General features: G+C 51.7%; 2 protein-coding genes across 3 annotated transcripts in view; one reads left to right on the forward strand and one right to left on the reverse strand.

Annotated features, from left to right (window-relative positions):
• The window catches only part of LOC105190918 (zinc transporter ZIP1), a 37,295-nt gene extending 34,572 nt beyond the window's left edge, over positions 1–2,723 (reverse strand). The window contains exon 1 of the mRNA XM_025296542.1: positions 2,513–2,723. Within this exon, the coding sequence (XP_025152327.1) occupies positions 2,513–2,529 (17 nt within the window). The 5' untranslated portion in view covers positions 2,530–2,723. The remainder of the gene's footprint in view (positions 1–2,512) is intronic.
• On the forward strand, positions 652–21,964 carry jar (Myosin heavy chain 95F jaguar). 2 transcript variants are annotated; one of them, XM_011153937.3, is made up of 18 exons: positions 652–810; positions 12,942–13,135; positions 13,776–13,849; positions 14,116–14,245; positions 14,322–14,486; positions 15,619–16,031; positions 16,115–16,374; positions 16,588–16,745; positions 16,832–16,996; positions 17,228–17,451; positions 17,635–17,826; positions 17,955–18,938; positions 19,032–19,171; positions 19,365–19,409; positions 20,065–20,185; positions 20,276–20,393; positions 20,539–20,754; positions 21,062–21,964. In XM_011153937.3, exons 2-18 carry the CDS (start codon positions 12,955–12,957, stop codon positions 21,211–21,213), a joined length of 3,738 nt encoding a protein of 1,245 aa, XP_011152239.2. In that variant the 5' UTR covers positions 652–810; positions 12,942–12,954; the 3' UTR covers positions 21,214–21,964. The 2 variants fall into 2 exon arrangements, with proteins under 2 accessions (XP_011152239.2, XP_011152240.2); XM_011153938.3 differs by lacking the exon at positions 19,365–19,409.
• The last annotated feature ends 345 nt before the right edge of the window (positions 21,965–22,309 follow it).

Here is a 22,309-nt window from a genome sequence, read left to right on the forward strand (position 1 = left end):
CTGCCATCGGGCGTGTTTCAGGTGCACCAAGGTTCTTTGTCGCTCGGAGACTCTTGAGCGCGCGCGAGAAGAGAATATTTCAAATCCAGCAGTCGCCGTAATGTCATTCGCGGTGGCGTAATGCCGATACTGAGGAAAAAATGTCTGATGCCTGTAAGTATATGTAACCAAAGAATTACCACCCACTTCCTTGGCGGAACAACAAGATATAGTCCGGGCCAGACGCGACTATGATCTTACTATTTTCCATTTTCCCCTCAGTGTGGCGCATCGACGGGAACTTGAGGAATCGTGCATTGGACTCAAGGACGCCAGAAAAGAGGCTCTCGAACGACAGGGTGTCTCTCAGACACCCATGGCTGAATTCGTCGAAGGTGATGAGGCTGACTGAAAAGTCTCTGCCGTCAAGTCGGACGCTTCATTTTCGCGCGTTTCTCCGTGAAAAGCTCTCTGTTCGTGACGAGGCTTCTTCGAAGGTCGCGGTAGGTAGACGTGTGAGTCTGACGGAAGAAGCTGGCTGGGAAATCGTTCGGTCCCACTGAACGCGTCTGTTTGCAGACTCGAGGCGCGCTCGCCGCGGTTTCCAGGCACGGGGCGGCCGTTGGCGACGGCAGCGCGCACGATCTACGTGCGCTCGTCAGATCACCGTGTTTGCCGCGTGGCATCGGCGGAAACGGCCGTGGATCGCCGAGCCCGCTCGCCGAGGCCGCTCTCGCTCCGCAGCGGTCCCGCGGCCGCGGCAGTTGCATGTCGGATTTTGTGCCGCGCGTGTTTCGGTTGCTGCCTGGCTTCGCTCGCCGACAGACGGTGGTAAGTAAGGCTGCCCTTTTAAATCGTCTCACCTGTCCGTCCCGATCGATAGGCGGGGGAGCCGATCGGTGCGCGCGAGGCGGCCCTTCGGCGGCTTTCCAGGTGACGCACTTTCCCGTCAATTCGCGAGCGAATGAGCGTTTCGCCAGGAGCGATAACTCTGATAACACACGTCGTGTGCCGTGTGTAACGTCACCGTCGCTCCTCGCCGCCGACGTTCTGATCGAGCGCGTAAACGTCGCGAGCGAGAAGGAGAGAGCAGGACGGACGAGAGGTCGACGCGGTGAGTCCCGCGATGAATCGGAGCAATCACGTAGACGGAGAATTGAATAATTGAAAGTAAATAATTGAGCGTAACTCGATTGAACGAGTCGGCAGCCGGGGAAACTTTGCGAGCGAGAAGGAGAAAGAAAAGACGTCAGAGTCGACGGGACGTCCCCCGTTGGTGGGTCGGAGCGCCTTGCAGATAATCGGATATTTGAAAGTAAATAATGCGGCGTGTCACGTCACCGTCGACGTTTGAATCGGCCGAATAGACTTTACGAGCGCGACGAAGGAGAAGATGCGTGCAATCGAGACGCGCAGTCGCTTCCGCCTCGAATCGGGATGCGATCTTGTAAATAAATGATGGAATATTTTTGCGAGTTATCGAACGATCGTCGGGCTTCAGAGGAGATTCCCTCGTAGAATCGACCGATTGAGAATCCCGAGTGAAATTTGCAAGAAATTGGGCTTGCCGACCCTGAGAAAAAAACTATATGCAATTATAATTGCACGATGAAAGAAGCCGGGGGAAGCGTTTTCATATTAAGTATCTTTTATTAGATTTATATTTGTTCAAAAATAATAATTATTAATAAATTTCAGTACTCTTAGAGTCATCGATAAATTAAAATTAGTAAATTAAATTAAAAAGAAATTAAATTAAAATTAAATAAAAAAAGTTAAATTGAAACTAAATTAAAAAATTAAAAGATATTAATAAAGTAAAAATTAAATCAATTCAAACGACAAGCAGACGCGGTTGGGGCTCCCCGAAAGAACTGTAGTTTTAGCAGCGTCAACCTTTTTTTTCATTAGTCGACGAGATTAGTCGGTCGAATTTCGCGCACCTAAGGGTGCTCGAAAAATCGCGCCGCTTATCAGAACGTCCGTCTAGTCCGCGCGATAAGGAGACGACGGTCGCGTCGCGTCGCGTCTGAAAATCGCCAAGTCGACATTGCAAAGCCCCGCGTGTGCCCCTTGAGAACGCGTGCGTCTCTCGCGAGCGTGGTTAACTTTTACGTAATACAACGCGCCGTACCTTTTACGCTCGCGGCTCGGGCGCTGCGCGAGTCACTGCAGAAATGCAAAGCGCGCCACCGCGCGATAGGAATTTTTGTTCGCCGCCAGTTTATCTAGTCCGTGATTAGGAGAGTGGAACGAGGCGCAGCAGGTGCGCCCGTGCAAACGTCGGTGGCGCGTGTGAATTAGTGTGTGAACTCGCGTAAGCGCACCTCTCCGCGCCGCGCCGCGCCGCGCCGTCGTGAAAACTATCGGTTGCCGGCGAACGAACGCGGGCGGGCGCAGAGGCGAGCTAAAGCCGACGAAAAAGAGAGAGAGAGCGAGCGAGCGAGCGAGAGAGAGAGAGAGAGAGAGAGAGAGAGAGGGGGGGGAGGGAGGGAGAGAGAGAAGAAAAGAGAAAACGAAGGAGGAAAATTACCTGCGTTCTCCACGCATAATGCACGGCGATACGACACGCACTTGCAAGCCGCGCGAAGCACCGTCCCTTGCGAAACGCCGAGCACTCTTTTGCAAAGCCGCCGGTAATTACCGCGCCGGTCGCGACGACGTGCGCGCGTCTCCCGCGCGTCTCTCTCGCCGCCTCCTCGGCGTCCGCGAGGGCGGACGGCTGAACGAAAACAATCGCGTCGGCGGGTCCTCGCGAGCGGAGGAGCGATTTCGCGATACCGATATCGCGCTTGATATCGCTCGCGAGACGCCGCGGGAATGAACGGGGTGAGTCTTGGCCGATCTCCTCTATCTCGCACTCGCCGTGGAAGAGCCTCGCCTGGCGGCCGATCGATCAGCGCAAAATCCGCTCCGTCGAGCCGCTTTATCTGGAATTCCGCTTATCGATGTCTCGCGGCAGATTGTGACTCGCTCTGCACACACACACACGCATACGCACACACACACGCATACGTACACATGCGTGCGGATCGTTTCCGCGAAGTCCGGCTTTAGTCATTCATGCGACGCGTCTCATTAATTACGAGCCGTCCTTAATCGGGGACACTTGAAGCGATCCCGTGAATCTCCGGAATTCCTCCGGAGCCGGCTATTTCGCAATCGCAGCTCGCGAATCCCGGAGAGGATTGCCCTTTCGGCCGCGTGACGAGGTCAAAGTTTCTCAAGCTGTCGAGCTTCGCGCTCTTCATCGACCGTCGAGCTTTCGCGCGACCGAAAGATGAGAGACATGAATCGTCGGCGAGTCCGGACGAAGCTGATCGAAGTCGGAGGCGGCGACGGCGAGCGTTTGTCTTTCGGCGAAAGTAACGCGGCGAAAGTGAGCCGAGCAGAATTGCGATTACCCTGCACTTACACTCGCGCGCGTCGAAAAGTCTCGCTGTCATTTAGCCGCTCTTTGCGACGATATATTGCGCGCGTGACGTTGAACCGCGCGTCGTTACGCAAGCGCGGAATAAAAAGGATCGCTCGCTCGCTATATACGTGTCGAGTCGGGAGGGACGAGGAGGATGCCCGTGACTCATGCGGTCCCGATCGTGTGCGCTTAAACGTGAATCGTGGCTGCTTCCGATCGCGCCGATCTCATTATTATTAATAGCCGGCGCACTTTCGAGGGCAAATCGTCCCACCGCCCGAGCCTGCATACGTATGTTGTCGGAAAAAAATTCGTCGGGAGACAAAGAGAGGGAATTATTATAATGCATACATGATATAACGATAATAATCTTCATTTATCCTTCTGGCGTAGAAAATATCCTCTTGGCGTAGAAATATCGAAAGAATATCGTTCTCGCGGACAGACCGGCGGGAGAGAGAAAAATCGGAGGACGGTACGAAGAAAGTAACGGTGTGGAAAGAGTAACAAAATTGGACAGTAATGTAGTAAAATTATTTTTATATTTATTTTATACAAGGGGAGAGCACCCTTCGTTGATTGTTGTTTTCTCGTGTACCTTGGTGTCTGATTTATCGGCTGATAATGCTGACGAAAGAAAAATCGTTTCGAGAAGGCGGAGGAAGGCATGTGGGAAAGTTGACGAAGAATATTTGCGATTAACGGAGAGTTAAACAAGTGTAGATTTCTGCAAATTTGAGGTAACGTACAATTGAATGAAATTAATTAGACAAGCTCAGATGTTGCCAAAGTAATTAACAAAATGTATTCCCAGCGGTATCGCGGCATAGCGCGTTTCGTAAAATCGACGACAGCTTTTCCGAGCGATCGATGAGTCTCGGCTGATTTATGCGACGTGCTCACATCGAGTTCGACAACTAAAGCCCTGTTCCAAATCTCTCCGGCGGTATTTCACAGTGTATTTCGCACTTTCGAAACAACAGCAAATGCCAAGCGACGACGGCCGCGATTGTTTGTAGTTGCCGTGCAAGGTCGCTGAGGCGAGCTGAAACTGGCCTCGCTGACGTTTCGCTGATGTTTGTTTGCCCTCTTCTCGCGAATCGACGACGACGTTTCGAGTCAGATTTCGAAATGGTCCGCTCGTGAGAGACATCGCTGCACTAATCAGCGCAAAACGCCGAACGGAACTCGGGAGGCAATGGGAGCTCGCGGGGGGGTCCGAAAGCACGACCCACTGCACTCGATCTAATCACCGAGTGTTCTTGATGGCGGTGATGGTGCGAAGGTTGTTCCAATTAATGTTAAACGGCGTGCAACGATGAGAGATAGCGTCGTGGTCGAAGTAAGGAATCTGAACTCGCGCGAATCGACTACGAATTGGCGAGTCGGTTTTCGGAAAATCAATCTTTCTCGCATTTCAAAGGCTGCATTGAAAAATCCTTTCCTGCTGGATTTTCGTGCGAGTCGACTCTTCTCGATTCTCATCAATGTTGCTTCCCTTCATAAAGAGGGGCCCCTCAATATGCTTTGAGGTCATGAATTTGGTTTGAGATCGTCTCTCGCGAGGTGGAAGAATTTTTCGCTTCGGCTTCCACCGTTTTCTGTCCGCGACGTTTCGCCAGCATGTCAGAGTTCACCTCAATGTTTCGAAATGGCCCTGTTTCGAAATCCGTTTTGCAAACTTTTGTTTCAGTTATAAGGTTGGTAGGCCTTAAACTTAGATACGTTCCATAATTGATCAGCTGGTCACGCTTGACGTCACAGCCACGTCCTGTTGTTTCTGTTTAACAAACTCGGTCGTAATAGCTGTTAACTTTGCAATATTAGACAGAGAAGTGGATAGATTTTTTATTACTCTCCTACGAAATTATTCGGTAATTGCTCCTCCAATCAGAGGCATTCGATCATCTACCGAGGGCGCGTGTCACCGACAATTAATTAATTAATTAATTAATTAAAAATTACTACCAAGCGACTCATTCTCACCGTAGTTTCGCAGAAGATGAAAATTGCCGCGTCGACAAAGGACGTCCTTTAGGACGTCGCGTTCGAAGACGCGTTCGCCTGGAGAAGAGTCCTTTTCTCGCCAAATGGCCGCTCGGTTTCCGCGCATTTCTCCGTGGTGAAACTTCTCCGGTCACCTGGACTGCGTCCAGCTTAACATCCGCGTGAGCGATCGCCGGTGTTCCCCGAGCGATTCCCGGCGAGGCGACGCGCCTGAAATCCTGGACAGGGGCTGGCTCTCTCGTTGCGACCCCGTAGCGAAATTTTCGTGCGAGCGCTCACGCGTGTCTCCCTGTTTCTGTATGCCGGTCCCATCTGCCGTTTCCTGCTTCCTCTCTCGCGCGCGCCTCCCTCTCGACCTTTCGAATTACCGGACGGACCGACCGTTTTACGCGCGCGTCCTCGGCCTGAAGGTAGGTGCGTCCCGATGAAAAGCTTCGACCTCGCGGCTATACGCGCCGCTAAGGTCACACCTGAGAGCACGCGGAACCCGACGGCCGCCGCGCGCTGCGTGTCCTCGAGGGCGATTTCGGACCGCGCGCCGACCGGGTGATCGATGATGGCTCCTCGCGCCGCGCCCCGCGCCCCGCGCCACGAGGATCGCGCGAAAGGAAGAAAGGATAAGGCGCGCGCGCGGTGTAGGAAGAGCCAGCGAGGAAGACAGCGACGCACATCTGGACGTTACGGTTTCTTCTACTATATAAGAGAGGAAGGTGAACGAACCGATCCGAACGATTCCCTCTCTCCCTCCCCCCTTCTCTCTCTCTCTCTCTCTCTCTCTCTGCTTGTCTGCCCGCCTGCGATCCACCTTGCTACACCGGCATGCAGAAAATTGCCTCTTAGCATGCTTAGAGACGCTGCAACGCGCGTCGTAACAATGTTGCACGCTTCATTCGGGTGTGCCGCCGCGCTCGTCGATTACCGAACGATGAAGCGGTTTAATCGCCCTCATCTCCTCTTCCCCTCTCTCCTCCCTCTACACAGGATGTCACTTGCACGGATACGATATGTATACGCGATTTATCTTATCCGCGGATTAGCGCGACGCGCACCATACATCGCATCATGCGCCTTCTCCCGCCCCCCTCCTCTCTCTTTCTCTCCTTCTCTCTCTTGCGCGATGTCCTGGGGATCGATGCAAGGATTTACCGGTGGCTTTTACCGTTACGATATCTCTAACGGGATGCAGAGAATACGACAGAAAGAACAGGGCAATTCGGAGCCTTTCTCGCGCTTTCCAGATCGACCGAGCGCGCTCGTCCCTCTCTCCTCCCCCCCCTCTCTCTCTCTCTCTCTCTCTCTCTCTCTCTTCCTGCCTGTGTTTCTTTCTGCTTCTCTTCCTCTTTCTCTTTCGCTCGAATCGCCGACTCGAACATGATTTCGCTGTCACGCGCCGAACAATGATAGGTGAAACGTATCAATTTTCTCGCGACGCGTCGGCGACATTTTCTCGCGCATCGAGCGCAAAATTCGCACATTTCGCTCGTTATAAATTCGCTTCAACGAGCGACATTCAGCTACGGCCGGCGGCGCAGCGAACGGCGATGACGAGCGAATGACGGCAGATTGACTTCCGCGGGCAAAATCGAAGAAATGCATTTACATTTTAACGCCGCTCGCTCGCGCAGCGTCGATGCTCTAGCGAGCCTTAAGGAGGGATTGGAGAGTCAGATTGCTGAAAAATCGTGCTTGTTTTTGATAATATTTTGTGACGAACTGAATAAATGTGCAAGAATGAAAATCTTGGGTATATTTATACAACATATGAAGAGCAGAAAAGTTTTGTTTATTGACAAATACTTATATAAATATACGATATATATAGCTGAAATATACTCTCTTTTTATTTCAAGTTGTCGTTTTTGCAGTAATATCTCGGCTCTCGATGGTCCGATCAGAGCAAATTTTAGCTAGAAATCTTGAGGAGACTTATTATCATTATCCGGTGAACCACTACAAAACAAATCAAACAAAATTAACAAAATGGCAGCTATTATTAGGAAAAAATCCAAATTTTTCACTTCTTTTACAATAAAAAAATTAATTAAATCTCGAAATGAAATATTTTGACGTAATTGTCCATGGTTCATCTGAGAGCCAGATGAACAAATATTATTGCTTTAAAATTTCAAATCGATACGAAGCTTAGTTTCGGAGAAATTATTGCGAAAAGTTGAACTAAAAGTTAAATAAAATTTCGAGAAAAACGCGTTTGAAATTCAAGTGGACGTATATTTATATGAGTATTTGTTAATAAACAAAATTTTTCTACTCTTCGTATGTTATATAAATGTATCGAGAATTTTCATTCTTGCACATTTATTCAGTTCGTCAGTTCGAAATATTATCAAAAACAAGCACGATTTTTCAGTAATCTGACCCTCCAGTCCTCTTAAGTCTGGTCCACACTGACGACCGCAGCAAGCCTTCAGCCTGCAATTTCCGGCAGAAAACATTCTCCACGCCGCCTCGGCAGCAGGAATCCGGCGGTCTCGCTTGAAGCTCGAGGATCAGTGGGGGAAGCTTTAGCTTTCAGCCGACAATTAAGTCGCACTTTCGACCTCGGAGCAGAAGGAGCTTCGAGCCGTTTGCTCCAGATTCGAGCATCCCGGCGGGAAATATCCTCCACGCTGCCTCGGCAGTTGGAATCTCGCGGGCTCACCTTCGGCTGACATCCTGAGAAAAGTCAAGACGCAGAGTTTCGGGCTGCGAGCCCGAAGGCTTCCTGCGCCCGTCCCGGACCAAGCATCAATCCTCGCGCGGTAGGAAGCGCCGTCTCTGCAACGTCGGTCGGCCAGCCCGACCGGGGCTTCAGGATGCGCTCGCGTGCGAGCGCGCAGCCGTGCGCGGCGACGAGCGAAGGGATTTTTCGAAATTCTGTCATGCTGGGCTGCGACGCGTGCAAAACGCGACGCAACGGCCCGTGACGACCTTTGATCGCGCAGTGACTGTCAATCGCCGAGGCACACGTGACGAGCCGTCACGTCGGGGAATGTGTGTGCGGCGACGGCGACGGCGACGGCGACGGCGACGGCGTGGTTTTGTCAGGAACGACCGCGTCATTTCGTAGCTCCGCCGCGATTTTATCGCCGGCCGCTCGCGCGCGATCCCCGAGCGTGTCCGCCGCGCACGCTGAGCTCGAAAATCATCGCAAAAATTGCTTTACGCAATCGGGCCAATTGCCGCGTCCGCCGTCGTGCATACGAAAATCGGCGAGGCCGCAGGACGAGCGCGCGGCGGCGCCATCCGGCGGAAGCGCGTATCCTCGGCGAAGTCGCGATGGCTTTTTGTCAGTCGGAGCTTCGCGCCGTTCATCCGTCGCCCCGAGAGGAGGCCGCTTTTTGTTTGCTCGCCGATTCCCGGAAGGGAAATTATCCTCTTATTTATTAGTGTTAATAAATTATTATTATTATTAATAAATTCTCCTCTTCGCCGAGCTGAAACTGTCGCAACGCTTCGTCTGCCGTGCGCTGACGATCGCCCGAGTCGAATAATGTAACGTACTTGAAATTCGTCTTTTGCCGGACGAAGAGGACGGAGGAGGACGTGAGAGAGAGGAAGAGAAGAGTGAGAGAGGGGGAAGGAGAAGAGAGGAAAGGGAAGAAGGTGTCGTGTATCCTGTGTGTCCGCGTCGCGTTTCTTAAACTCCTTAATCAACGCTGACGCGGCAGAGATGTTGCACAATGAACGAGACCAAACTTAGCCGGACGATGTATCGAGTTTGCTGTTTAAATGAAGGCTCGCAAGAGAGAGAGAGAGAGAGAGAGAGAGAAAGAGAGAGAGCAAGCACGTGCAGCGCGACGCGGCTGCACCTTCCAGCGACGCGTTTCACCGCGATCGTTCTAATGAATTTCGTTTCGCGGCGTCGGTCTTTTTTCCGTTATCGCTTATCTCGACAACGCGCCGTGATAAGCGATAAACCAAAAGCGAGTCTAAATTCGATGGCGTCGCTCGTCGTGACAAAGGTGGCGAGAACGCGGTCCGCGGCGAGCTTACCTGCGGGGACCGTCGTAAATCCACATTTTTCGGAAATGGAGATTACGTTTATTGCGAGCTTATTAGCGCGGCTTATTGCGCTTATTAGGCTTATTGTAAGCTTATTATACGCGGCTCTCGCGACGATAAGAATCTGCATTCCAAGGAGGAGGGGAACAGAAGAAAAGAAAAAAGCGGAGGAGGAGGCAGGAAGACGCGGATCTGAGACGGTTTACCGGCGAGCCGTTTAATTCCGCGCGCTGAAATTAACGTTAAAACGTGTGCTCGGCTTATCTGCCAAGTTACGAGCGAGTTATCAATAACTGATAAGCCGTCTCTTTCGATTTTTATTATACCATACTGTCCTCGCGCGATGCAAAATTGCCGGCCTCTCGGAGGAAGCCGAAATTCGGAACGAGCGGCTTCGTGTCGCAAATTTTAATAATCCCTCAGCCGTCGACGGAATGACGGAAATATCCGCGGACGGGACAATAATAGAATTACGAACAATTACGGACACGGAGTCGGAGAGTGGCACACGAAAGGTGACAGAAAGCGACGAATCACGGTGACGTGTACTTTTCTCTCCGCGGACATTCTCGTCCTTAACAGCAAGTGACGGGTTGATCGGGCCCGAAACGTGCGATGAGGGCCTCGTCGGCCGACGATTTTCCAACTCACAGTTGACGTCACGCGATTTACTCGACTGCCGAGGTTGGGAAAGTCGCTTCCCGCGCGACAGGCCGCTCTTTGAGGCGACTCTGAGACGTGCGTGTCGCGCGGCTTGTGAAAAGCAACGACTCGTTACCGTTATCCGAAAAACGCGATTGCGTGGCCGTTACCGTTATTAATGAGGAGGAGTAACGTCGTTATTATCGAGTCGCCGCTGAATGGAAGCAACTTGTCACGGTAACGGCGTTAGAACACGGCCGACAAGGGAACGCCGATGAATCGATAGAATCGATCGAGCACGGATCGACTGTCAATTTGATAGAAGAGTTATCGGGACCGATGCTCGAGTTAACGAAGCGATGTATCGGTCCTTTTTTTTGTTTTCAACGTATCCGTTTCTGCGATATTGCTATTGTTGAAACGAGGCGATTTACGCTAATTACGACACGGTGTGTTGATCAATTCGACCATTTCCTTTTCGTTTTCTTTGCTTTTGCTGCTCGTGCAACTGAATAAGTATCAGGCGAGACGTTCGGTGTGTCTTGCAGCGTTGAGAGCAATCGGTCGATTAGGAATTTGCTGCGGAAATCTTTCTGTTTTCACAGACAGTATTTCCAGTTGCGTGTGCACGTCTATGTGTGTGTGTGTGTGTGTGTGTGTGTGTGTGTGCGTGTGTGTGCATTCGCTCCCTGTTCTCTCCAGAAAAATTCGGATGCACCAACGGAACTGTTTTCTTTCCGTGATCGATAAACCGTGAAACGATTTCAAATGGATATTCTCAGGTGGGTTTTCGCCGACAGAGAGATTCAATGTCAAAACAGTTTAAATAACGTCGAACATCGCATCGTTAATATTACATTTCCGAAATATTTCCAGAACATGAAACATGTAAGTCTAATATTCTACTCGCGTTTAATTCTTTTCGTGTAAACGTTTCAAACTAAAAGTTTGAACAAATATTCATTTGTTATAAAGCAAATTGTGATTGACAACAAGCAAGCGCAGCGCGGAATGTGGTTTGAATATTTTCGCATTTGAAGCAATTAGACGCTACTGGTTGCCGAAAGTTTATCCGCATCCTTTCCCTCGCGAGCTCTAACGAGTCATTCCCCAATCCTGATTAAGTCTGCTCGTTTTTGGAGAACTTCTCTATCAGAGAGAGGGAGAGAGAGAGAGAGAGAGAGAGTGTGTGTGTGTGTATAAGGAGTTGGAGCGAAAGAGAGAAAAAATGTACTTGCTCCTCTTCAACTGAGATCGCGCCGATTCCGAAGTTTTTCGAAAACGAGCAAACTCAGACTTACACACATACATTACACACATATACTCACACACATATGCATGCAGCCCGACAACTCGCTCTTTATGCTCCAGCGATTATCACGGGCGTTGATTCAAACTCGTGTAACCGCTCGCGAGATTCGCGTTCGGTGACTACCGTTAACCTTCGCGAATTGCGACTCATTCTCGCCCTTATCGACCGCGGCGACACTTTTGTTGCTTCTTTCGTCAATAATGCACAGCATAGAATAGGACCGGGAATGGCGCGAATGCGAGCGCTGGATTTCCATTGGGCGTACGCAACGGTGGGCGCCCACCGGACGGACGTCGAATGCGACGTCGACAACGACTCGCCGGAAGTTCCTTCCCGGAAAGAGAGAGAGAGAGAGAGAGAGAGAGAGAGAGAAAATCCGCGCCGGCAAAAGCCGCGCTCATCGACGGCACTCGCGTATACAAGTGCGAATTATCAGCGATTTGTCCCACCGGCATGACGCGCGTTTCCGTCGTTGCAAAAATCCTACTCGGAACAGCGAGTGTCAAACGTCGCTCCTCCGTCAATTCGATTGTTTGTCTCCCCTTTGTCCTCTCGACGCGGCTTTCCTCTTTCCAATGTCTCAGTTTTCCTTCTCCCGAACGCGACTTCCTCTTGTCTCTGTAATTAAACACGTCCTCTGCTGCAATTCGCACGGGAAATTTCTCGCGTTTATTTTTATCTTCTCTCACACAATTCGTTTATTCTATTTTTTATTTTTTCATTTAATGTAGACACAGATATTATATATATATTTTTTTTTCTTTTTTAACATTTCCTCTACCGCAGTTTGCTCGGAAAATTCCTCTCGTCTATTTTTTTCTTCTCTTACATTTATTCGTTTATTTTATTTTTTATTTTCTATTTAATGTAGATATATATATATATATATATATACGTATATATTTTTTAATATTTTTCTCCTACACAATTACATAATTATTATATAATTGTGCCAAACAGACCTAATCTACGCAGAGAAAAATGTTTGTCCGAATGGAAAATTCGCTTTCTGGCGAGATATAAAGTTGAAGTAATCAGAATTCGGTCTAAGTGATCAAGACTCCTGGTCGAGCAGAATTCTGGTGCTTTCAGCCGGAAGTCCTGAATCGTCGAAATTGCTTCGTTTAACCAAACATTTCTCTCCGCGGAACCCGAGAGAGTGTGGACTCTCTCGGTCGAGAGATCTTCTGCGTCGCACGCGCCCGACGCGCCGATAGCGAGTCGCGCTGAAGCCTCGAGCCTCGAGATTCTCCGTTACAGCTCGCTCGAAATGAACCGGCGAATCGTTTCGCCAGCGACTCCGTTTGCGGAAGGTCCTTTGTTCTCGGTCTCGCTAATTACTCGAAGACCGTCAATGTCCCGACGGTCCCGTCGAGGAGCCGGCGACTTGGCGCGCAGATTAGCCGGCCGCAAGAAGCCCCCCGCACAATGGTGTACCTCATAAATAATTTAATTGCGCCTCGTTAGACGCGCAATCTTTATCGTACGGAACATCCCGGGTATATACTTTCTCCCAGCCGCTGATGCCAGTCGCGCATTGTCCCCCACCCCCCCCCCCGACGTGTGTATCACCGTGTGTTCCAGAGTAGAGCCGAAGATGGAGAACCAGCAAGTGTGGGTCCGGGACCCCCAGGAGGGTTTCATCATCGCCAAATTCACGGACATGGTGGACGGGGACGCTCTGATCGTCCCGCTCGACCCCAAGTACCCGCCGCGCACCTGTCCGTTGGACGAGGTGTATCCCGCCGGCGAATACACCAAAGACGTCGAGGACAACTGTGAGTGGAGCCACTTGGACAAGCGAAATCCCGTCGAGACGCTCAGCGGGTCATGGTATCGCGCGACATGCTCGACTCGCGAGGCTCGAGAGGAAATTTCATCTCTCGTCGAAGGCTCCTCGAGTACCCGCGATCGGTAGTCGTAATCGTTACTTGAAACTTGCCTCAGCTGCGAGCAGCACTCGGGTTTCCATTCGCAGCCGGATTCTCTCGGGCGAATCGCGCTATTGCGAATGCGTCGTCGTCGGCAAATGCCGGATGATGATTCAGATGACGAAACGAGGAGCACGAAGCGGCGGCATTTTGGCTTTCTCAACATTACAGCCGCCGACGATCGACGACTCGGTAGCCGGCGGAAATGTCGAGACGACAGCCTCCCGCGAAGCGAGAGTCCTTTTCGGACGGATCGTAAGAAACACGCGCAGCCGTTCGCAAGCCGCGAGTACCTCGATTGTTATTGCAGCGTGACCAAGTTGTTTCGTCCAGTTTATCGGAGATTACGATCGCGCGGTTACGCTCGCTTCTCGCGCGACTTTCGCTCTTCTGCAAAAGCGCTTTCACTTGTCCCCCCCCCCTCCCTCCTCCTCCGCTACCGCCGCGCACGATTGTCATTTTTATTTTCTAAATTATTCCGCCACAGGCGCCCTGATGTACCTGAACGAGGCCACGCTGCTGAACAATGTGCGCGCTCGTTACTTCAAGGACAGCATATACGTGAGTAGGCGGAGGCGCGGTTAACAACCCCCCTCAGCCGTTAATGGCGGGAATATCCGCGGGAGAAGGGAAGTAATGGAATTGCGGGCGCGGGATCTCGGAGGCGCGGCGGCGCACGAAAGGTGACACGAGTCTTGCGCGATATACTCTTCTCTTCGGATACTTCCGTCGCGGATATTTCCGTCGTTAACCGCCGGGGCCGCCTTTCTCTCGGCGAGTATTTAGCCGTCAGCAAGAGACAAGGGTGCTAAATCGTCTCATTGCAGACCTACGTCGCCAACATCCTGATAGCCGTGAATCCGTACTGCGAGGTGAAGGATCTGTACTCGCCGGAGACCATCAAGGCTTATCAGGGCAAGTCCCTGGGCGAAACGCCGCCGCACGTCTTCGCCATCGGTACGTGAGCGTTTTCGCTTCTACCTCCGTGTGCTTTCCCATCGTTAGCGCAGCTGCTACTTCCGTTTTCTCGCAGGCGATAAAGCGTTCAGAGACATGAAAGTGCTGAAACAATCCCAGAGCATTATCGTGTCCGGCGAATCGGGAGCGGGGAAAACCGAGTCGACCAAGTATCTGCTGCGGTATCTCTGCGACCTCTGGGGCTCCACGGCCGGGCCGATCGAGCAAAAGATCCTCGACGGTAAGCCAACAAGCCGTTGCACAGGAGAGCGCACTCCGTGTCGAAAATGATCTCGCGCGAGCGAGCGTACGGTCTGCGCTCGTCTTATCTCTTGGCAGCTGAAGCTCGTCTGATATTTTTTTAATCAGAGTTTGTTTTGTTAAGCGCTAGGATGAAAAAAATTGAATTGAATTGAAAAATTGAATGAGTGAAAATTCACCCGTCCTAGCAACAGGTAGCAAAGACACATCCTTAAACACCACGGGATGGGTGAAAATTTACCCGACGATATTTTTTAATCATTGCCACCAGATAGCAGCGCATTGCAAGCGGTGTCCGGCTAGAATTTACAATATTCATCAATATAAAAAAAAAGTAATAAAAAATTCACCCGTCCTAGTAGGTAATAGAAACATCCTTAAACACCAGGATGGGTGAAAATTCATTCGACAATATTCTTTAACCGTTGCCACTAGCAGCGCATTGCACGGCGGTGTCCGACTAGGATTCATAAATATAGAAAGGTAATAGAAAAGAAATTATTTAATCGTTATTTTTTAACCGTTGCCGCTATATACAGCAACGCAGAGTTGTCCGGCTAGGATTTCCAATGTTCATAAATATAAAAAAAAATATAATAAAAAAAGTTATGCGGGTGAAAAATCACCCTCCTAGTAATAGAAGAATAACAAAAATATCCTTAAACATCTCACGATGGGTGAGAATTATAAGTATCGAAATAAATATCAAAAGAGGTGATGAAAAAGGTTATGAGTGAAAATTCACTCGTTCTAGTAATAGGTGGTAACAGAAACATCCTAGCGTTAAAAGCCCCACGCGAGAGATCAACGCGGCGACCGACAGTCCGTTTCCGCGCGGTAAAAATCCGGAGGAACTCGCGTGGAAGGAAACAAGAGGGAGGGGAATATTCTCCTCGTGCGATGGAAAAATCACACGATCAGACGGCGAACAACCGCGAAGCCAGCTGTTGGAAAGTTAATGAAATTAAATAATTGACGGCTTATCGTTCTGTCGACGTGCATTCTCTCCGTCGAAGGAAAGTCAAGGGGATATCTTCTTTTTCTCCCCCTGCCTCCTACTCCTGTCTCCCGCGAAAGGGGAGAGACACGATTCTTACGATCGTCCTTCGCAGCGAACCCGGTGCTCGAGGCGTTCGGCAACGCCAAGACGAAGCGCAACAACAACAGCTCGCGCTTCGGCAAGTTCATGGAAGTGCACTTCGACTCCAAGTGCCAAGTGGTCGGCGGCTACATCTCGCACTACCTCTTGGAGAAGTCCCGGATCTGCCTGCAGAGTCCGGACGAGCGGAACTACCACGTGTTCTACATGATGTGCGCTGGCGCGCCGGCCGACCTGCGCGCCAAGTTGGGCATCACTGAGCCGGACGACTTCCATTACCTGAGGAACGGCTGCACCCAGTACTTCTGCAACATGAGATCGGAGAAGCGGCTGAACGAGGCGCAGAAGAGCCACGAGCAGAACAACACAGGCAGCCTGCACGACCCCATCTTAGACGACGTCGAGGGCTTCAACGCCTTCGACCAGGTACGTTTCCCGCGAGGAATGCGCGACATCCTCCAAGTGTGACTTGGTCTGACCATTCACTGCTACCCGTTCACGCACCCAAGGCGTTCACCCGGCTCGGCCTGACGGACGCCGAGCGCATGGACCTCTACACGATGGTGGCGTCGGTGCTGCATCTCGGCAACATCACGTTCGAGGACAACCCCGAGGACACCAAGGGCGGCTCCAGGATAACCGCCAGCTCGGAAAAGGCGGTCATGGCGTCCGCCAGGTTGCTGGGGGTGGATCCGGAGGAGTTGTGCCAGGCTCTGGTCTCGAAGGTCATGCAGACCAGCCGGGGTGGCATCAAGGGGACGGTCATTATGTGAGTGAACACGAGCGAACACTCGAGCGGTCTCCAACCGAGAATGATGAGAAGATCCAGTCGATATCTCCTCGCTCCTCGCGAGAAACCTCCTCCAGCGTTCTCGTCTGACGCGTCCCTATTTCCTTCCTCTGCCTCTTGTCTACTCTTCTTCTTTGCTTCATTCGGTTATCCGATTATACTGACCGATTTTCTCATGCGATCGCGCTTCAGGGTGCCGCTGAAGGTTTACGAGGCTAGCAGCGCCAGGGACGCGCTGGCCAAGGCCATTTACAGCAAACTGTTCGATCACATCGTCGGACGAATTAACAAGAGCATACCCTTCAAGGCGTCGAGCTACTACATCGGTGTGCTGGACATTGCAGGATTCGGTGAGCGGCTGAGTTCCGATCCAAGTCATTCGTCCTCGGTCTAACGGCACGCGAACTTACCTCCCTCCCCCCCCCCGCTTTCGTAGAATATTTCAAGGTCAACAGTTTCGAGCAGTTCTGCATAAACTACTGCAACGAGAAGCTCCAGCAGTTCTTCAACGAGCGAATACTGAAGTACGAGCAGGACCTCTACGCTCGAGAATCGTTGGACGTGCCGAAGATCTCCTACGTCGACAACCAAGACTGCATAGGTACCGCCAGGCGAATCGGAGTGTTTGACAAACTCTTCGCTTCACTCTGCGCACGCGCGCGCGCGCGAGTATAAATTATCGAATAAGAGAAGAAAATATTCGAACGAATAATCCCGCGTGGAGCGCTTCTTTCCGCTTAATCGAATTACCGCGCACAAAGTAGCGAGTGATAGGCGAGCAAATCGGCGGGATGCAAATTGTAAATATTACGCAAATCATGCCAACTTTCAGATTTAATCGAGTCGAGAAACACGGGTGTCTTCAGCTTGCTGGACGAGGAATCGAAACTGCCGACTCACAGTTTCGCGCATTTCACCAGCGAGGTTCACCGAACCTGGAACGGTCATTTCCGCATCACTTTACCGCGGACGTCGCGACTGAAGGCTCATCGGGAATTACGAGACGACGAGGGCTTCGTGATTCGCCATTACGCCGGCGGTGTCTGCTATCAAACGGTAAAGCAGCGAATTGCCTGTCGACGGAAGCCGCGAGCGTGTAAAGGAGCGTCGTAAACGCGTCTGAGCGAAGCCGTAATTTTTTTCTCTCCTCGCGTTAAACGGCGTCTCGCTCCGGCGACCGTTCGGGAAAATTTGCCGCGACGCTCGCCGCTGAGTCTCTTCGTTTTCTCGATTCTGCAGAACCAGTTCATCGAGAAGAACAACGACGCGCTGCACGCCTCGTTGGAGGGGCTTATTCAGGAGAGCAGCAATAAATTCCTCAGGACGCAGTTCGCCAATTACTCCTCTCAAAAGGGCAAGCTGAACTTCATCAGCGTCGGCAGTAAATTCAAGACGCAGCTCGGCGAGCTAATGGACAAGCTGAAGAGTAATGTGAGGACGCTCCTCCTTTCCCGACGCTGCGCGGGCTGTTTTCATGTTTTACAAATCTTCCGCCTGTTTATCTTATGTGCTTCTCGTTGAGCGCTTAGCTTGATTTCTTCTTCTTCCTCTTCTTTCAGGGAACAAATTTCATAAGGTGCATCAAGCCGAACAATGACATGGTGGCTCATCAGTTTGACGGCAACAGCATTATGAGCCAGCTGCGTTGCTCGGGGATGACTTCGGTTCTGGAGCTGATGGAGCACGGCTACCCCAGCCGGGTACCTTTCCACGAGCTCTACAACATGTACAAGTCTTACCTGCCGCCGGAACTCGCCAGACTGGATCCCCGATTCTTCTGCGAGGCGCTGCTCCACAGCCTAAAGCTGAACAAGAAAGACTTCAAGTTCGGCATCACCAGGGTCTTCTTCAAGCCGGGCAAATTCGCGGAATTCGACAGAATCATGAAATCCGACCCCGAGAATCTGCGCAAGCTGGTTGCCGATGTGAAGAAGTGGCTGCTGAGATCACGATGGAACAAGATGCAGTTCTGCGCACTGTCGGTGATCAAGCTGAAGAATAAAATCATCTATCGCCGGGAGCACCTGATCGTCATGCAGAAGACGGTGAGGATGTACTTCGAGAAGAAGAGGCACCGGCCAAGGATTCGCGGCATGATGAAGATCAAGAATCTGAAGAAGCAGCTGATACGGATTGAGGAGGTCGCGAACCAGTTGAAGAATCAGGAGAAGTCGTCGCGGGACATGAAGAGGCTCGAGAACGACTTGGAGATGGCGATGGAGAAGATCAAGCGCAACCCGAGGATCACCCCGGCGGAGATTGACGATCTTTACACGTCCCTGGTGAATCAGGTGAACAAGCAGATGGCCGATCTGCAAGAGATGGTGAAGCAGGAGAAAGTCGCCGAGGAGCAGGCGAGACTGAGGAAGATTCAGCAGGAGCTTGAGCTGGAGGGCAAGCGCAAGGAGGAAGAGGAACATAAGAAGAAGGAGGACGAGGAGCATAGGAAGAAGAAGCTGGAGATGGAAGCCAGGAGGAAGATCGAAGAGGAGCAGAGGAGGAAGCAGGAGGAAGAAGACCAGAAGACCGCGGCTGCTCTTCAGGTTTGTCAAGTTTCTCGCGTTTTCTTCTCTTCACTCTTCCCTCTCGGCTTGTACGCGCAGTCGAACTCTTGTCGATCTATTTGTCCTTCAAAGGCCCAACTGGAGAAAGAGGCTATGGAGGAGACTCGGTACCGGGAATTGCTCGAGCAGGAAAGAAGAGACCACGAGTTGGCGGTCAGACTCGCTCAAGAATCGAACGGACAAGTGGAGGACTCGCCGCCGCCGGTGCGAAGGTAAGAAATACGAAAGTGCGTTCATAACTCCTCCGGGAAAAGAAATCGGCTTCAGATGGTGATTCGTGATCGCTTCGATTCTCACAATTCAATGTTCGCTCACGTAATTCGATCGACCTCCGACCGTCGATGAACACGAATGCCACTTCGAACCCGACTGGAAATAAGATTCTGTTTTGTTAAAATCACGCAGCGGCTCGGACGTGCGGGTACCTACGAACAACAACAGGCTGTTGAGGTATCGTATATATAATACCTCGCGTTTCTCGCACTCGAGTCGACTTCTAATCGACTGATACGCCTGACACTCCACTAACAGCAGACTAATAGACCGAATGACTAATAGCCACCTGTAGAGACTCGCGCCTTTCTCCGGTGAATTAACACTTGTGCTGCTCCACATTATCGCTCACCGACCGACGCATCGGCAAGTCGTCTCGCTCGAGCGGACGACGCCGACGAGCTGTCTCCGCTCGAGGAGAGCTCGTCGCTTGTCATTCGAGGCGGCCGCCCACAGGCGGCGAATACCGCGGCTGCCGATGCGTCTCGGCCGACGCGTTGAAGAGAGTCCTAACCTAAGAGACTAACGGGCTGAGGAGAGATATATTCAGGTTCTCTCTCGTGCGGATCTCTCGCACCATCAGCTCGACGACTAATCCGCATGATCCGCTAATTCCACGACGTCCGTTAATCCCTCGCTTTCTCGCTCGTTGAGCAGCACGGCGTGGTGGAAGAGCTGCATGTGTTGTTGGTGCTTAGGTGGATTAATCTTATCTAATCGAGAGTAATCGAATCTAATCTCGGCCTTGTAGTTAAAGCCGCGATTAAATGAAGTTTCCTTGTTTTTTTGTTTTGTTCTTCCGCGGCCGTGCACCGTTCTGTTCGCGACGCAGATCGGAGCAGGTGCGCAACCATCAAGCGGCCATGAGCAACAAGAAGTACGATCTGTCCAAGTGGAAGTACTCGGAGCTGCGCGATGCGATCAACACGTCCTGCGACATAGAGCTGTTGGAGGTGCGTATGCCGCGACGAAAACTCTTGCCGAAGAGTGCCCACCGTGACTTCCTCTGCTTGCTAACTGCAAAGTCTCGTCTCGGCCAACAGGCTTGCCGCCACGAGTTCCATCGTAGACTGAAGGTCTACCACGCCTGGAAGGCGAGGAATCGCAGGAGAACCACCATGGACGAGAACGAGAGAGCGCCAAAGTCCATCATGGAAGAGGGTAAGCAGTCCCCTAATTACCACGATCAATGATCAGTTGAGCGGCCAGGATCGGGAGAGTGCGACCTCATCAAGTCAGTCACTTCCCAGCTCTGGCCTACTATCGTAGCGTTATCGATCACCTATCTCGATACTGTACTTCGCAGCCGCGAAGACGCCGAGGACGCCGCTGAAGCAGCAGATCGTCGAGTCGTCGCAGAGATACTTCAGGATCCCGTTCGTCCGTTCCTCCGCGGCGGGGCAGCAGGACAACACGCACGGCGGCGGCAAGAGGGGCTGGTGGTACGCGCACTTTGACGGTCAATACGTAGCGCGACAGATGGAGCTTCACCCCGATAAACCGCCGATACTTCTTGTAGCAGGTGAGTCGCGCAGATGGTGCTCGAAGTTAATTCGAAAACTGGCTGGCCTATTAGTCTCGTCCCGATTTCGAAACATGAAGACTCTCGCACACGCTGCGAATGTTTTCTTCCCCTTCTCCGCTTGAAACGAACGACGAAACGGAGACGTTTGGATAGTCTTGCGTTGAAATAGAAAGATTTTCGATAAAGTTTTCAGTTGGTTGGGACGAAGACTTCAGAGCCGCCGCCAGCCGCCGTCGGAGTGCAAAATCGTCGTCGAGCTTCAACGTTGACTGATCATGTTCTTTTTTTGCTCACCACCCTCCAGGTGTCGATGACATGCAGATGTGCGAGCTGAGCTTGGACGAGACCGGGTTGACGAGGAAACGCGGCGCCGAGATCTTGGAGTACGAATTCAATCGCGAGTGGGAGAGGTACGGCGGCAAGCCGTACCTGCCGCCGTGCGGCCGCAAGAAGTGAGGAGCTCGCGAGAAAGGAGGGTCATCCTCGTCGTCGTCGTCGTCGTCGTCGTCGTCGTCGTCGTCGTCGTCGTCGTCGTCGCATAATACAGACGACGACGCTCACGTATCTTATAGTATTCGCGTCCGATGTGCCGCCGATCACGCGTGAGAACGGCGTTTCTGTGCCTTGCGCATTGTGCGGCACGCTCTGTAATTTATACGTTACGTCATAGGTACTCCGAAGGTTTCCATCGACATCATCAGCCCGTTCCCGTAGGACCCAGCTCTCGCCGGCGCGCGCTCGCGATCGGGCCGATCGGGGTGTTCCGAGACGCGCGATCCGGCGAGATCTCAACAGCGAACGCACCGCACGTCGCGAGAATCCGCAGGAGAACGCGCCTGAGATTACGTTATAACCGCATAAACTACTCCGTTATCTTCAGCTCGTTGGACGCTCGCGACTCTTTAGACACTTGACAGATTCTGTAAATCGAATACGACAGATGTAGTCGAGGTTCCTTGCGTTAAGCTTGAGCATCGTTAGCACGCGCTTCTCCGAGCTACATAGAGACCATTCCGCCGTTCTCGAGCCGTCCGTCAGCACCTTCAGCAGCGATGACACTTAGACACCTTGGCCGATGGGTCGGACAACACGCCGGCCCGAGTAAGTAGTAAAGGTCGCGGAAAGGGCGGACGCGAAGAAGGCATGTAGACCGCAAACCGCGCAAACCGAGGATCATTGTGGAAAATAAAGGAAATGATGTGTGATACTTGAGAGGCTTCGAGACTCGCTCTTCTCGCTGGACCGAGGTGAACCGAAAGTTTCGCGGAACGTCGCTAACGCACTCGCCAAGGACACGATAGCGCGATCCGAAGGCCAGAACGAGCGTGTTTGTAAAGACGTAACTTTCCAAGCTTGTGTAAAGACGGCTTGTGTAGGCGCGAGTGAGAAAGACTATCTGTACATCTCTTCGTCATCCGACAAACACCAACCGGCGACGGTAACCCCGCACCAATGTCGGAACTTATCATATGTCATGTTGCATTCATTTGCGCTAAGTGGGAGGTTCTGATGTTGACGTAACGCTACCGTCGATTCGTGTCCGCTAGGTCAC

Source organism: Harpegnathos saltator, unplaced genomic scaffold (assembly GCF_003227715.2).
Source record: "Harpegnathos saltator strain DR-91 unplaced genomic scaffold, Hsal_v8.6 scaffold147, whole genome shotgun sequence".
Lineage (NCBI taxonomy): Eukaryota > Metazoa > Arthropoda > Insecta > Hymenoptera > Formicidae > Harpegnathos > Harpegnathos saltator.

Bases quoted from the DNA above. Each gene is read 5' to 3' on its own strand.
- jar (XM_011153937.3), top strand. From the start codon at position 12,955: ATGGAGAACCAGCAAGTGTGGGTCCGGGACCCCCAGGAGGGTTTCATC. The intron at 16,032-16,114 runs GTACGTTTCCCG...CACGCACCCAAG, and splicing joins GCTTCAACGCCTTCGACCAG to GCGTTCACCCGGCTCGGCCT. The intron at 20,186-20,275 runs GTGCGTATGCCG...CTCGGCCAACAG, and splicing joins GCGACATAGAGCTGTTGGAG to GCTTGCCGCCACGAGTTCCA.